Source organism: Podarcis raffonei, chromosome 5 (genome assembly GCF_027172205.1).
Source record: "Podarcis raffonei isolate rPodRaf1 chromosome 5, rPodRaf1.pri, whole genome shotgun sequence".
In the NCBI taxonomy this organism is placed as follows: Eukaryota; Metazoa; Chordata; class Lepidosauria; order Squamata; family Lacertidae; genus Podarcis; species Podarcis raffonei.
The window spans coordinates 15573449-15588335 of NC_070606.1; the positions used below are offsets into that span (position 1 = coordinate 15573449).

The window sequence follows — 14887 nt, forward strand, 5'->3', positions numbered from 1 at the left end:
CCACCCCAAAATCCCTATTTATCTTTGGAGGTCCACATGAAGTGCAGTTGGGTAAAATGGGTTCAACATCAATGCAACTGCCTGTCAGCGGTCGCTTCACAGCAGCAAGCCCAAAATCCAACTCTAGAATATCCTTGAATGTACATGCTATGTATCTGTTAGCTAGGATGCATCAAAACACATCCTTGCTGTCCATTGTGATGCAAGTGGGTTTGTTTTTCTAATGCGCGTACAGGTTCCCAACAAGGTATTGGTAGCTCAGAACCAGCCCGGCTTGAAGGGATGAGACGTAAACCCTCTCTGCCTCTTGAGCTCCTCTGCAGCAGTATCCAACAGGTCTTCCTGCAGGCAGCCACCAGGGACCACTGGACAGTGCCTTGCCTTCATTAGATCTGAAGATTGATAAAAGGTGCAAAACCCACTACATCTTGCAAGAGAACCAGGGCGCGCTGTAGTGGAGGTTCCACGTCTACCTCCACACCACGATTGCGAAGGATGCTGAGGCTGGATTCTACCACGTCGTGGCAGTGCTTCACCTTCAGAGCACGCAGCTTGGGGCAGTACTCTGCCAAGGTCCTATCAAAAGAGAAGATGCAAGAAGTTTAAGTTCGCAGTCTCCTGCCAGCATCAGAGTTGCCCAAACCAGCATGATATTCCTTTAGGGTTGGCTGGGTTGGGGTGGGGCTACAGCAATAAAGCACACATTTTACATTCAGAAGGTCCCAGAGTCAATACCTGTAGGAATCCTGCAAGAAATTCAACAGCAAGCAGCAAAAAACCTCCATCCCTCATCTCTACTACTGTCCAGCTAATATCCAGCAAATTGTCTCTGCCTATCATAGCAGAGAAAGACAGCGAGGGATTAAGTTACATAACTGCTGTACGACGTGTGGTGTTTTTGCAGTTCTTTTGATAAGAAATTCAGAACGTGGTCTTGTAAATTAGTCAGTTTGGCCCGAGGTTACAAGAAGACGTTCCATCTTGTAAAATGAAACGTGGCTGTAAATACCCTTGGAGGGGCAGAGTAAAGTCTCTGGTAATCAAGGAGAGGGGTATTTGGTGTTCTTCCCCATGGCTTTCCCTACCTCCGTTAGCCCACAAGTCTCCAAGTAGCCTTTCAGAACACCAGAAATCTCTTTCCATTTGCTGGTCTCTGAAAATTGGCCCAGCCAAAATGAGATGCCCAAACAAATTGTAAGCCCACGATGCTGTAGAATTTGCATTTACTGCGGCTGGAGAAATTTAGGCTACAGGCTACAGAATCTGTACTTTTGGTATAGGATTCCACAAACTCCAGTACTGTTACTGCCTTTATGAAAAGCCAAAAGAATCCAAGGTTGATTTTTCAGTGTATGTTTTACTTTTTTACTTTTTTCCCTGGATCAGGAGGGTAACAACACTATTTAAACATTCAAAATCAAGCTGACCCTGCCTAGAACTGACAGGTCCTAATGAATCATCGTTCATCTAAGAATCCCACCGAAGGAAACACCAAAAACCAGCACAGTGAATGTCAACATCCGCATTCCAAAAATAAAGATGTAGCTCTTGTGGTGAAAACATTGTAAGGCAAAAGCAATTTTTAGTTAAAGCTTAAAACATAGTGGGACGGATATAAGTTTCAAAGGCTGGAGCTTCCACATCTTTCAAGCTAAAGGAACAAAAGTGGAGCGGGAGGGGACACAACTATAAAAATAACCAGAAAAAACAGCTGCAGAGTATTGTGGAAAGTTTGTGGCATGTTAAATACATCCATCAATGGAAGATGTGATTTACTCCTTCATGAAAATGGCCGAAAAAGGACTGCATGCCAGGTAATTTGAGAAGACCTCCATGTTTTAATTTATTGATTTATGCTTGACTGTTTTTAATTGATTTCTCATTTCATTTGCCATATAAAATCTATCATCCTCCACCTCACCTGGTGTTTTATATTGGAATGACCTGTGGTTATAAGCAATAAACTGAATAAAAGCTATCATAATAGGATAGGATTTATATTGATTAGTGGTTAGTATGTCCAACTAGAACTGGGGAGACCTGGGTTTTAAAACCCACCCTACCAAAAGGTGCACAGGATGGCCTTGGGCCAGTCGCTATTTATCAGAGTTGTTAAGAGGATGAAACCCTGTATTTTGCCTTGAGCTATTTGGGTGAAAGAAAGATAGGTAAAAGTAAAGGGACCCCTGACCATTAGGTCCAGTCGTGACCGACTCTGGGGTTGCGGCGCTCATCTCGCTTTACTGGCTGAGGGAGCCAGCGTATAGCTTCCGGGTCATGTGGCCACCATGACTAAGCCGCTTCTGGCGAACCAGAGCAGCGCACGGAAACGCCGTATACCTTCCCGCCGGAGTGGTACCTATTTATCTACTTGCACTTTGACGTGCTTTCGAACTGCTAGGTTGGCAGGAGCAGGGACCGAGCAACGGGAGCTCACCCCGTCTCGGGGATTCGAACCGCCGACCTTCTGATCGGCAAGTCCTAGGCTCTGTGGTTTAACCCACAGCGCCACCCATGTCCCATACGCCACCCGTGTCCCATGATACAAACGCAAAGGCATGATAAAAGGTAAAGGTAAAGGTACCCCTGCCCGTACGGGCCAGTCTTGACAGACTCTGGGGTTGTGCGCCCATCTCACTCAAGAGGCCGGGGGCCAGCGCTGTCCGGAGACACTTCCTGGTCACGTGGCCAGCGTGACGAAGCTGCATCTGGCGAGCCAGCGCAGCACACGGAAACGCCGTTTACCTTCCCGCCAGTAAGCGGTCCCTATTTATCTACTTGCACCCGGGGGTGCTTTCGAACTGCTAGGTTGGCAGGCGCTGGGACCGAGCAGCGGGAGCGCACCCCGCCACGGGGATTCGAACCGCCGACCTTTCGATCGGCAAGCCCTAGGCGCTGAGGCTTTTACCCACAGCGCCGCCCGCGTCCCAAAGGCATGATACAAACGCATTAAATACACACGCAACTGCTGCACTCCATGTGTCCAACTGTTACCTAATGGAGTTGTTCTTGACCCGCAGGCAGCCTGTGAGGTCGAGGTGCTCCAGTTCGGGACAGGCTTTGGCAATCTCCTCCACTGCCGCGTCACCCACATTCGCATTGACAGCCAGCGAGAGGGACTTCAGTCTGTTACACCTCTGTGCAAGGTAACAGATGGCTTCATCTTTCAGCTGCCGGCAGGCTGTAAGGTCCAGGGACTCCAGCTCCTTGCAGTGGTCAGCCAGGCTCCGCAGGGAGAGGCTGTCCACCCACTCGCAATGAGCCAGAGAAAGCCGGCGCAAATTGGGGCAGCTCAAAGAGACGGCCACCAGGGCATGGCGACTCAGCTGCACGCAGCCATTCAACTCAATTTGCTGCAAATGATGGTTCTGGCCAATCACAGGAAGCAGCTCCTTGTCAGACAGCCAATCGGAACAGTTCTGTAGTGCCAGCTGTTGCAACACCTCGTTGTCTTTTAGCAGGATGCAGAATGCAGCTTTCGGAATGTTTGGTCCCACCTGCCATAGGCAAGAAGACAAAATGGGTTGTTGTTGCAGCATTTTAATATTCCAAGCGTGCTCTCCTCCAGCCCTAATTTTTGTTTGCAGAGCTAATAAATGCAATTGGCATTAAAGGGTAGGGTGTAAATTACAGAAAGATAATATCTGTAAATAATAATTTAAAAATTGAAGGGAGCAAGAGTATTTTAACCATCCTAAAATTACTTTGCATAAAGTAACTATTCCTGTTTGGACTCTGCATACTCCTCTGGAGAGTTCAAACTACAGGCTTAAGTGCGTTAAAGTAAGCAAACTCTTCTAGAAACTTCTGTTATAATCTGGAGAATGCTTTTTTTTAAAAAAAGTCAATTTGTGAAGTTTATATGCATAATTGGAGATTTAAGCACCAACTTTACGTACACAATGCTCACATCACATATAGATGTCAAAATTTCTATATGACCAAATATCCCTGTAAAACTATTAACTTTCAAGCTACCGTATTTTTCGCTCTATAAGACGCTCCAGACCACAAGACGCACCTAGTTTTTGGAGGAGGAAAACAAGAAAAAAATATTCTGAATCTCAGAAGCCAGCAAGAGGGATCACTGCGCAGTGGAAGCAGAAATCCCTCTTGCTGTTCTGGCCTCTGGGATAGCTGTACAGCCTGCATTCGCTCCATAAGACGCACACACATTTCCCCTTACTTTTTAGGAGGGAAAAAGTGAGTCTTATAGAGCAAAAAATACGGTATATTTTACATCCAAAAATCTGGTAGAATAAGGATCAGATAACAGTTTATTTTTCCTAGAAATAAATTGTCTCTCGTGTCACCCTGCTTTCTTCTGCACAGCTAGGCTTGAAATTCTTTTTTGCCCAGGATCAATTATTGAACAAACTCACTGCTGAAGCTCAAAAGTTCAGCACCAGGAATATTAACTCTTATCTTACACTGACTTATTCCCAACACTAATTGAGAAACCAGAGAGCTTGATCCAAGCACCTACAACTAATTTCACAAAGCGCGGCAGATAGTGATGGTGTTGCCGCTCAGTATCTTTTGCTAAATTGTTATATTAAAAACAACAAAACAGAAAACAATCAGCCCCACACTCACTCTACCATGTGACTGAATGCACACATTCTTACCACATGCACACCGTTACCCATACCTGCCTAGAATCAAAGCAGCGCATGTTGGTGAGGTAAAGCTGAATTAGAGACTGAAACGCCTTGCTGACCCTCTGCAGGCTCAGGAGTTGCCTCAGAGGGAGATATGAGAGAACGTGGGGGAAGAGGATGTCTTCCCAGGGCAGGTCCAATAACTGCTTTCTGGAATAAAAAAAAAGGAAGTCAAGAAAGCAGTTGCTTAAAAAGGAGTGTGGCACGGCAGCCCACACTGCATGAAAGTAATCTTAAGAGAACTGCTTTAACAATCAAGCAGCGTGTGAACTTTTAGATAGATAAATATATGTAAATAAATAAATAGATAAATTTATGTCCCCTTCTTCCCTGACAGGATCTCACCCACCTACAGAGCAGCGCCGGATTTAGGACAGTGTGGGCAGGTTCCCCTGCACAGGTCTCCTAGCTCAGGCAACATCATTTAACCCAAAGTTTTACCTTCACCCCAGGGTCGGATTTAGATTTGATGAGGCCCTAAGCTACTGAAGGTAATGGGGCCCTTTATATGTTGAACAACCAATTGTTGCTGTTTTTTGTGTTGAATATATGCTATATAGTAATTTATAGACCTAACAGGTATCTAATGCCATTTGCACATGCAGAATGCAGGCACCCTATATATAGAAATGAGCAAACCAGTGATATTTTAGGGAGCAGGCTAGCAGGCGGGGCCCATGACTTACATCACAGGAGCCTACACAACACAAAACACTGTTGCTGTATGTAGGTTTTATTTAATTTCTTTTTTTTATCTTATAGCTTAGAAATGTACATCCAGTGGGGGTTTTTTTTTCTTTAATTTTTTTGGGGGCCCCCAACTGAGTGGGGCCCTAAGCTACAGCTTGTTTAGCTTATACATAAATCCGGCACAACCACCCTGGTGGGTTGGCCAGGTTGGGATTCATAGAACTGTGGAGTTGGAAGGGGCTCCGGGGTGTCATTGGGGACGCGGGTGGCGCTGTGGGTTAAACCACAGAGCCTAGGACTTGCCGATCAGAAGGTCGGTGGTTCGAATCCCTGCGACAGGGTGAGCTCCCGTTTCTCGGTCCCTACTCCTGCCAACCTAGCAGTTCGAAAGCACGTCAAAGTGCAAATAGACAAATAGGTAGGTAAATCTGGCAGGAAGGTAAACGGTGAAGCTTAGTCACACCAAGAAGCGCAAGTAGATAATTAGGTACTACTCCGGAGGGAAGGTAAACGGCGTTTCCGTGCACTGCTCTGGTTCGCCAGAAGCGGCTTAGTCATGCTGGCCACATGACCCGGAAGCTGTGCACAGGCTCCCTTGGCCAATAAAGCGAGATGAGCACCGCAACCCCAGAGGTGGCCACGACTGGACCTAATGGTTAGGGGTCCCTTTACCTTTACCTTTTACGGGGGTGTCATCTAGTCCAATCCGCCGCGATGCAGGGATCTCCACTATGGCACCCATGACGAATGCCCATCCAACCTCCACTTAACATCGTACAACCTGAGGAGTCGGGGGGTGGGGGGAGTGTCATCTAGTCCAACCCCCCCCCCAAAATGCAGATAATCCTGCCCTGCGTGGGCTCGAACCGCCCACCTTCCGGTACCAGACAGACGCGCCACCGGCTCTCTCCACCCCCACCGAGGCAGGTCTATTATATGACTCGGTGGGGAGGGGTTTATTTTCCTCCCCAGACCCCCCCCCTCACTCTCCAGACGCCCATCCCCCCCTCCTCTCCGCACCTGGCGCCCGCCGGCCCCGAGTGCCGCGCTCCGCCCGGAGGCTCCATCCTTCTGAGCTGCCGGCAGCTGCACCGTCAGACAGACAGCCGCAGCCACCGTCGCGTAAGTGACGTCACGGGCGTCGAAAGCGTCGCTTCTTTTTTGCGGCCTCCACCGCTTCCTTACCCGGCGGGAGGGAAGGACCGCGCGCATAGAGCTATGAAGGGTAGAGTAAACCCGCCCAGGTTGTCCTGCTGATATTTTTATTATTATTATTATTACCGCCAGTATTCTGCATTTAATTACTCACAGGGACTGAAGGATGAAATAAAGGCGGCTGGAGAAATAGGGAGGGGTGGAGCAATCCCAGCCAGTTGTCTTAATGCGAGTTGTTGTTGTTATTCTTATTACTATTATTTATTTGTACCCTGCTTTTCCCACTCCTTCACAGGGCTCAAGGCCGCTGACAGATAATATAAGGGCAGCTAAAAACATGTGGGGTGGGGAGTAAACCCACGCAGTTGTCTTAATGTGAAATATTATTATTATTATTACTATTATTACGTATTTATTTATACCCAGCCTTTCCCCCTTCACAGAGACTCAAGGCAGCTGATATAAAATAAGGGAAGCTAAATACATTGGGGGGGGAGGAGTAAACCCCTCCAGTTGTCTTAATATGAAATGTTGTTGTTACTTATTTATGCCTTTTCCCTCTTACAGGGATTAAAAGGCAGCTTACAGATAAAATATGGGAACGTAAAAACATGGACAGGGAGGAGACAATCATTAAAAAGCAATTCAACATATGTATTTGCTTTTAAATTGTTGCTCCTGTGTCATACACTCCAACATTTCTCCAGTGAAACTATGGACGCCCTATTCATCATCATCATCAACATTATTTATACCCCACCCACATGACTGGGTTGCCCCAGCCACTCTGGAAGGCTTCCAACATATATAAAAACATAATAAAGCATTAAACAACTTCCCTATACAGGGCTGCCTTCAGGTGTTTTCTAAAGGTTGTATAGTTTCTTATCTCCCTGGCTCAGGGGTCATGTCACTCCATACCCTCCAACATTTCTCTGATGAAAAGCAGGACATTCCGGGACCAAATCAGAAACCGGGACGGCTTCTGTAAATCCGGGATTGTCCTTGGAAAATTTGGACACTTGCAGGGTCTGCTCTGTATGTGTGTGTGTCTGATCTATTGAAAACATACAAATTATTATAATAAAAACAGCATGGCACCAACCTTTTCATTTTAAGCACCATAGGCGTAGGCAGGATTTATGGAGGGGGGGCAGGGCACCCACCTGTCGTCATCCTCTGTCCGGCTCTGTTTAGCAGATTCGGAACAAAATATCTCAACAACAGCTGTTTTAAATTACTTTCGTTTGACCCTAACTACTCAGAAAAATCTGTCAAAATCTTTCTACAATTTCTACTTTTAGTTAATTATTTTTATTTATTTACTTGATTTAGGTGGAGACAGTTGGCCTCCCGGCTTCGCCTATGAAAAGCAGTCAGTTGCCAAAGGCCGGTTGTAATAGGAAGGTCTTCAACTGCTGGCAGAAGGACGGACAGCAAGGAAGGAGCCAGTCTGGCTTCTCCAGGGAGGTAGTTCTGGGAGCAGCCACCAGTAAGAAGCCCCTTTCCCGCATGCCTGGGAGGGTGGTGAGACCAAGAGAAGGGCCTCTCCTGAAGATCTCAAAACCCAGGAAGATTCGTATGAGGGAATACAGTCTTCCAGAGAGCTTGGGCTTTATAAATTTATTTATTTTGTCGAAAGAGTGGGTTTGTAATAACAAGGTTGTGCGCTGCACAATATACCGTATTTTTCGCCCTATAGGGCGCACCGGCCCATAGGGCGCACTTATTTGAGGGGGGGGAATAAAGGGGGGATTATTTCCCCCCCGATCCCCAAAGAGCAAAGAAGCCATGACAGCAAGCAGGATGGATCCCGCTAGCTGTCCTGGCTTCGTTTATAGCCTCGGGGCTGGGGGTCCGGGAGCGAAGGCGAGGTTGGGCAACCTCACCATCACTCCCGGAGCTTGCGGGGCTGGGGGCGGGGGAAGCCCGAGCTTCCCCCGACCCAATCCCCAGAACGGGTCCGGGAGCGATGGCGAGGTTGCGCTCAACCTCGCCATCGCTCCCGGAGCTTGCTGCTATCCGAAGCCTGGGGAGCGTGGCGCTGTAACCCACTGCGAACTCCCGCCGGGCCCCACAGGCTTGCGGATAGCTGCCCTAAGCCCGGGGTGCAAAGTGCCACACTCCCTGGACTTTGGGCTTCAGGCAGCTATCCGCAAGCCTGCGGGGCCCGGCGGTGCGCAGTGGGTTGCCGCACTCCCTGGACTTTGGGCTTCAGGCAGCTATCCGCAAGCCTGCGGGGCCCGTCGGTGCGCAGTGGGTTGCCGCACTCCCTGGACTTTGGGCTTCAGGCAGCTATCCGCAAGCCTGCGGCGCCCGGCGGGAGCTCCCGCCGGGCTCCGCGGGCTTGCGGATAGCTTCCTGAAGCCTGGAGAGTGAGAGGGGTCGGTGTGCACCGACCCCTCTCACTCTCCAGGTTTCAGCGAAAGCCTGCATTTGCCCCATAGGACGCACACACATTTCCCCTTCATTTTTGGAGGGGAAAAAGTGCGTCCTATAGGGCGAAAAATATGGTAGTCTAAAGTAAGATTCCAAATGTTGCCATTTCCTTCTTTACCAATAGTCACAGGCCACAGATCGAAATCTTGCCCAACTCTTGCATTAAAATCCCCCAAGAGGATATCCTCCTCTGATGGGATGGTATCCAGCTGAGAGTAAATTGTTTACTTTAATGTCTCCATTGGCATCCAGTGTTGGTGCATAAGCATTTGGAATAGTAGCCTGTTGGTTTTTGGCTAGTTTTATTTGAAGGGTTGAAAGACGCTCATTAATTCCAATAGGGACTTTTCACAAGATTGTTTTTGATAGCAAAGCCTACTCCATGTATTTGACGTTCTTGTTCAGGTAGACCTTTCCAGAAAAAGTGTAGCCTCCTCTTTCTTCTTTCAGTTGTCCCTCTCCTGCTCTTTGAGTTTCTTGAAGCGCTGCAATATTGATGTTAAAACATCACAACTCGCTTGCAATGATGGCAGTCCTGCGTTTGGGATGTTCATTATCTGTGTTATCCAACAAAGTCCGTATATTCTATGTTCCAAAGTTCAATTGTCTTTTATAATCGCTGGGTGGTGACCCCACTGGGTGCAGTAATCCAGTCAGGGAAAATGGAAGGTAGATTTTGTGTATATATATGGCACCTTTTCTAGCCTCTCCCCCTTTTCAGGGTGACCAGAGTGGATCCTAAATAGGACTGCTCAGTCATGGATACAGCTGCCAAGATACTCAACTGCCACATTCCTTGAGTCAGAATGACTGAATCTGTATCCACCGCCCATGTGCTAGTTCATGACTAGGGGCTTTCAGATTTCATGGTCCTGCCCCCATTACCATTTGCCAATCATCATGGGACTTTTTTGGGTTGTGTGTGTAGATCAGTGCACGCTGACCAATGCACAGTCTTTGCAGTAAGGCTCTATTCCGATGGCAAGAGTATCAAAACAACCGGTAGATTCCTATCCGCTGCAGCCTTCATCTGCCTTCACAGCCGTTGTAACATGCCACTTATTATCTTTCTCCTGTTCTGCCGTTGAAGACTTCTTGGATCATTCTTTGTCTAGCTCCTCCCCTTTGAGCTTACTGCCTTGGGTGACCCTGCTGAGAGTACGAGACTCCTGACAGCTTCACTCACAAGGATCACAGGAACGTGCAAGCCCACTCACCACAATGAGGTGATGATCCAGTGAGTGAGGCATTTAAATAGTCAGACTTTAAAGTGGGCATTTAAATGGGGAGCAATATATTTCACCAAAAAAATAGGAGTTGGGTTAGAAAGAGTGTGAACTCTCCCTTTTGCTGCTCCCTTTTGTTACTGGTTGGACATACTGCTGTCCAGGGACACTAGACTGTGGTATTAAAACAGGGTGGGGGGAACTGAGTGGCCACTTTTCCAGGGGCCGCATGCCAATAGTGGGTGAGATATTGACATCCATCTGTCTCAAGAGACAATGAAAGAGTGCACCATCGAGGGTAAAGTCAAATTGTTGGAGAGTTACAGCGCCTGCAGTGGCTGTAGAGACCAATCCAGGAGAGACATGTTTTATTGCAGCTGGGGCAGAGGAAGGCATCCCATTTTGCTGTTACAGGTGTGCCATGGCTTTTCTTCTCTCTGTGCTCCTACAAGCAGTCATTTCTCCTCTGGTCACTTGGTGACCCTTGCTGTAACTTCTGCACCACCCTGACCCTATAAGTGCCAGGATTTCAACTCAAAAGCAGTGAGGAAAGTTGTTGTTGTTGTTCATACCTTTTCCCTGGTTCGAAGATGCTTGATGCCCTTTGCTTGTTCTCTGGCCCCTTTGGGAGCAAATAAATGGATGAATCAAGCAACCTTGCTCATGAAAAATAAGTAAAAATAAATGCTTTTCTATCTTCTTCAAACGGGATGCTATTGCAGTCCGCTGAAGTTTTCTTGAATCAGAGACATGCCTCCTCCCTACCCAATGAGCCAGTTTCTCACTGGCATCACAACAATTCTCCATCAGCACAGGTAATTTTCTCACCTGAAGGATCTGAGCTAGTCCTGTCCATCCCTGGGGCAGTAGGCCACTCAAAAATGATGTGGACTTGGACTCATCCTTATAGGCCAAGGGATAGACTTTAAGTTTTCAGCAGCGATGCCAAAAATCCTCCTCAATCTCTGCAGAGCTTTCTTTCTTCCTGAAACAAACACTCCAAAAACAAATACTTAGATTTTCAATCTAAGACAGAGTGAGAAGGTGGTAAGGAACTGGGGGTTTGGTTTCTCTATATCGCCGCACTAAACTTGGGACACCTGACACTTCCAGACTTAACATGAATTTGCTGTCACACTTGTGGAGAGTTCAAGAAGGGGTTGGGTCCACTGAGAATAGCTTGTCAAAAGACCCTCCCAAACCTGGATATGGTTTTCTTCTGAATATGCCCATGAAGGAGAAAGCAAGCCGTTTCACTTAAAGCATGTAAGCTGGTCCTGAAAACGATGTTTTGAGAATAATCCAGCCATGATTGGGGAGGGATGTTCCCCTAGGATTCTGAATTTTCATGACAAAAAATTTTTTTCCTTCCAGTAGCACCTTAAAGACCAACTAAGTTAGTTCTTGGTATGAGCTTTCGTGTGCATGCACACTTCTTCAGATACACTGAAACAGAAGTTGCCAGATCCTTCTATATAGTGAGAAGGTGGGGAGGGGTATTACTCAGAAGGGTGGTGGGAATGGGTGATTGGCAGATAGCTGTGATGAGCCTGTTGACGACTCTTAACGACTGCAATAGGTCTTACAGGAAAAAGCAAGGGGTGAGAAGGTGAAAAATGGCTTTGTCATGTATAATGAGATAAGAATCCAATGTCTTTGTTCAGACCAGGTCTCTCCATGGTTTTAAGTTTGGTAATGAGTTGCAATTCAGCAGCTTCTCTTTCCAGTCTATTTCTGAAATTCCTTTGTAGTAAAAGTACAAAGTCAAAGTACTAAGTCAAAGTAGCATGCACACGAAAGCTCATACCAAGAACTAACTTAGTTGGTCTTTAAGGCGCTACTGGAAGGAAAAAAATTTTTTGTTTTGACTATGGCAGACCAACACGGCTACCTTTCTGTAACTGAATTTTCATGGATAGTGACAGAATCAGAATACAGAAACCACAAAGAAATTCAGCTTACATTTTAAGAGATGTGATGTTTTTCTGTATAATTCCCCCTCTAGTGCCACAAAGCTCTAGCTAATAAAAATACTAGCTAACGTGACTAACCCAGTAACTCCCTCCATACTCCTGTTTATCCCCTGATTTCAAGTCACAGATCTGAGATGGGGGTTTTTTGTCCCACCACTTTATCCTGGAAAACCCGCTGTTTTCTGCTGAATTGGAACAAACATCCATTGGATGGGGAGCTGATGGGACCAAAACAGCCTCTTGGACCCATAACTTGAAATCACTTGAAATCACGGGACAAACAGAAGTGTGGATGGGCTGTAACTTCCTAACTACCCTCTCTTTTCCCTCTCTTAAAAGGTAAAGGTACCCCTGCCCGTAGGGGCCAGTCTTGACAGACTCTGGGGTTGTGCGCCCATCTCACTTAAGAGGCCGGGGGCCAGCGCTGTCCGGAGACACTTCCGGGTCACGTGGCCAGCGTGACAAAGCTGCATCTGGCGAGCCAGCGCAGCACACGGAAACGCCGTTTACCTTCCCGCCAGTAAGCGGTCCCTATTTATCTACTTGCACCTGGGGGTGCTTTCGAACTGCTAGGTTGGCAGGCGCTGGGACCGAGCAGCGGGAGCGCACCCCGCCACGGGGATTCGAACCGCCGACCTTTCGATCGGCAAGCCCTAGGCGCTGAGGCTTTTACCCACAGCGCCACCCGCGTCCCTCTCTTAAGTCTGCTCAAATACCTGCTTTTTCCAAAGACATCTGACAAGTGTTCCAGCAGGGGGAGGTGTCACAATGGAAGACATGTCACCATTACTGTTACTTAGCAACCTTGCTCAACAATTTACATTCATAGAATCATAGAATTGTTGAGTTGGAAGGGACCCCAAGGGTCATCAAGTCCACCCCCTGAAATACATTGTTCCTCTAAATATTAGTGTTTTATATCTTTCTATTTTATTCTGTTCATTTTTAATTACTTTAAAAAAAAATCTAAACTCCTCCAGGGCATTCTAGCACAGTGTGAGGAAACAACATAATCTCCTTCAAAGAAAAACAATTTAAAAATAATAAGAATACTTGAAGCAGAAGAGGGCACACCCAAAGTTTGTAACCTGGTGCCAGAAAGATTGTAGTGCAGCTATTACCTATTCCATGTGTGTTTTACTACATTACATATTCCATGCATGCTTTACTACATGTGATGGGATGGTGAGCTGCTTGTGCGTAAAATCCTAGTCCCTCAGAGTTTGGCTAAGTCCACAAACCTCTGTCTGTGACGGAGCTCCTTAAGCATGGCTCCATCAGTCGCTCGTAGAATCGGACAGTGGGCGTTTACGGAACTTCTTCCAGCATAAAAGCTCCTTAACGGAAACGCGTCTTCTGGACTCTCGGCGTGACAGTTTCCGGCGAGGAGTAGGTGTCCCTATGGGAGGTCCTGAAACCTCCCCACTATTTTCGCTGGAAGTGTCTCTGAGCCCTCCCTCCAACTCACTTTCCCTTGGAACTCCTCCACCTCTCCCCCTGCTGGTCCCCTCCCCAGCTGAATAGTCTCTCTCAGCCTCTGTGAGCCCTTTCACCTCCTGCTTCTCCGATGGCAGTTCCCTGACACTACATGAGCATTTTCAGTTTTCTCAGTTGCTGAAACCTTGGAGCCAAATACAGTGGTACCTCGGAAATTGAACAGAATTCGTTCCGGAAGTCTGTTCGACTTCCAAAACGTTCGGAAACCAAGGTGCAGCTTCTGATTGGCTGCAGGAAGCTGCTGCAGCCAATTGGAAACCGCGGAAGTCACATCGGACGTTCAGGTTCCAAAGAACGTTCACAAACTGGAACACTCACTTTTGGGTTTGCGGCGTTGGGGAGCCAAAATGTTTGACTCGCAAGGCGTTCGACATCCAAGGTACGACTGTATTTCAAATTGCCCAAAGGTTACCGAGATATGGTTTTGGCACCTGCACATAAAGAAGTTACAAAAACCATGAAAACACGTTTGCACCACAAAAAAATTAGGTTCACCCCTTTGGCACTCAGGCTCTTTTACGGCAATTAATCAATTGCCTGCTCTTCACCAGCAGGTTCCAGGGCAGATTGCAACAATTTAATATTCAGAATTAAAAACAGTTCAAACCTATTGTAGTCACACGAATAGGGCGGGTCCTGAAAACACATCTCTCAGGTGTCAAAGGCCAGGTGTGCCTTCAGCGTATATGGAAAGCTGTATTGTGAAGATGCTGGGCACACACCTCTATGGGGAAGGAATTCCACAATTTAGGGGCTGCCACAAAGAATGCTCTCTCCTGGGCTATCACCCCCTGAACTACTGAGGGTGGCAGAACTGCCAAATGGGTCCTCTCTGCTTATCTTAATGCCTGAGAGGGCCTGTAGGGAAGGATGCAGTCTCATATATTTGGGACCCAAATAATTCACCTTACTGTGACCGGCTAGCTCAGTTGGTAGAGCATGAGACACTTACCGTAATCTCCGGGTGGTAAGTTCAAGCCCCCCATTGGGCAAAAGTTCCTTCATTGCAGGGAGTTGGATTAGATGAGCCTTGTGGTCCCTTCCAACTCTACAATTCTATGATTCCACTACAGCCTAATAATTAGAGTTTTAATTCTTAAAGACCATTAAAGACCACAGCACTAAGTTTAAGAAGCAGACAGTAACCCCCCCCCATCCCCATATTTTAAGAAGAAGAGGAAGTGTATTTGGCATCTAGTCACCTGTGTCCATAACCTATTTGGTTTTAATATAATAAAGAACTATC

The 14887-nt window shown here is 47.1% G+C and overlaps 1 protein-coding gene across 1 annotated transcript; it reads right to left on the reverse strand.

Moving 5' to 3' along the window:
• Positions 1-339: 339 nt before the first annotated feature.
• On the reverse strand, positions 340-6475 carry FBXL15 (F-box and leucine rich repeat protein 15). Its single transcript, XM_053387967.1, has 4 exons — positions 6372-6475; positions 4652-4811; positions 2995-3497; positions 340-576 (listed from the first exon to the last, which is right to left on the reverse strand). The coding sequence occupies exons 1-4, from the start codon at positions 6416-6418 to the stop codon at positions 387-389; spliced, it is 900 nt and encodes a 299-aa protein (XP_053243942.1). The 5' UTR covers positions 6419-6475; the 3' UTR covers positions 340-386.
• Positions 6476-14887: the final 8412 nt, after the last annotated feature.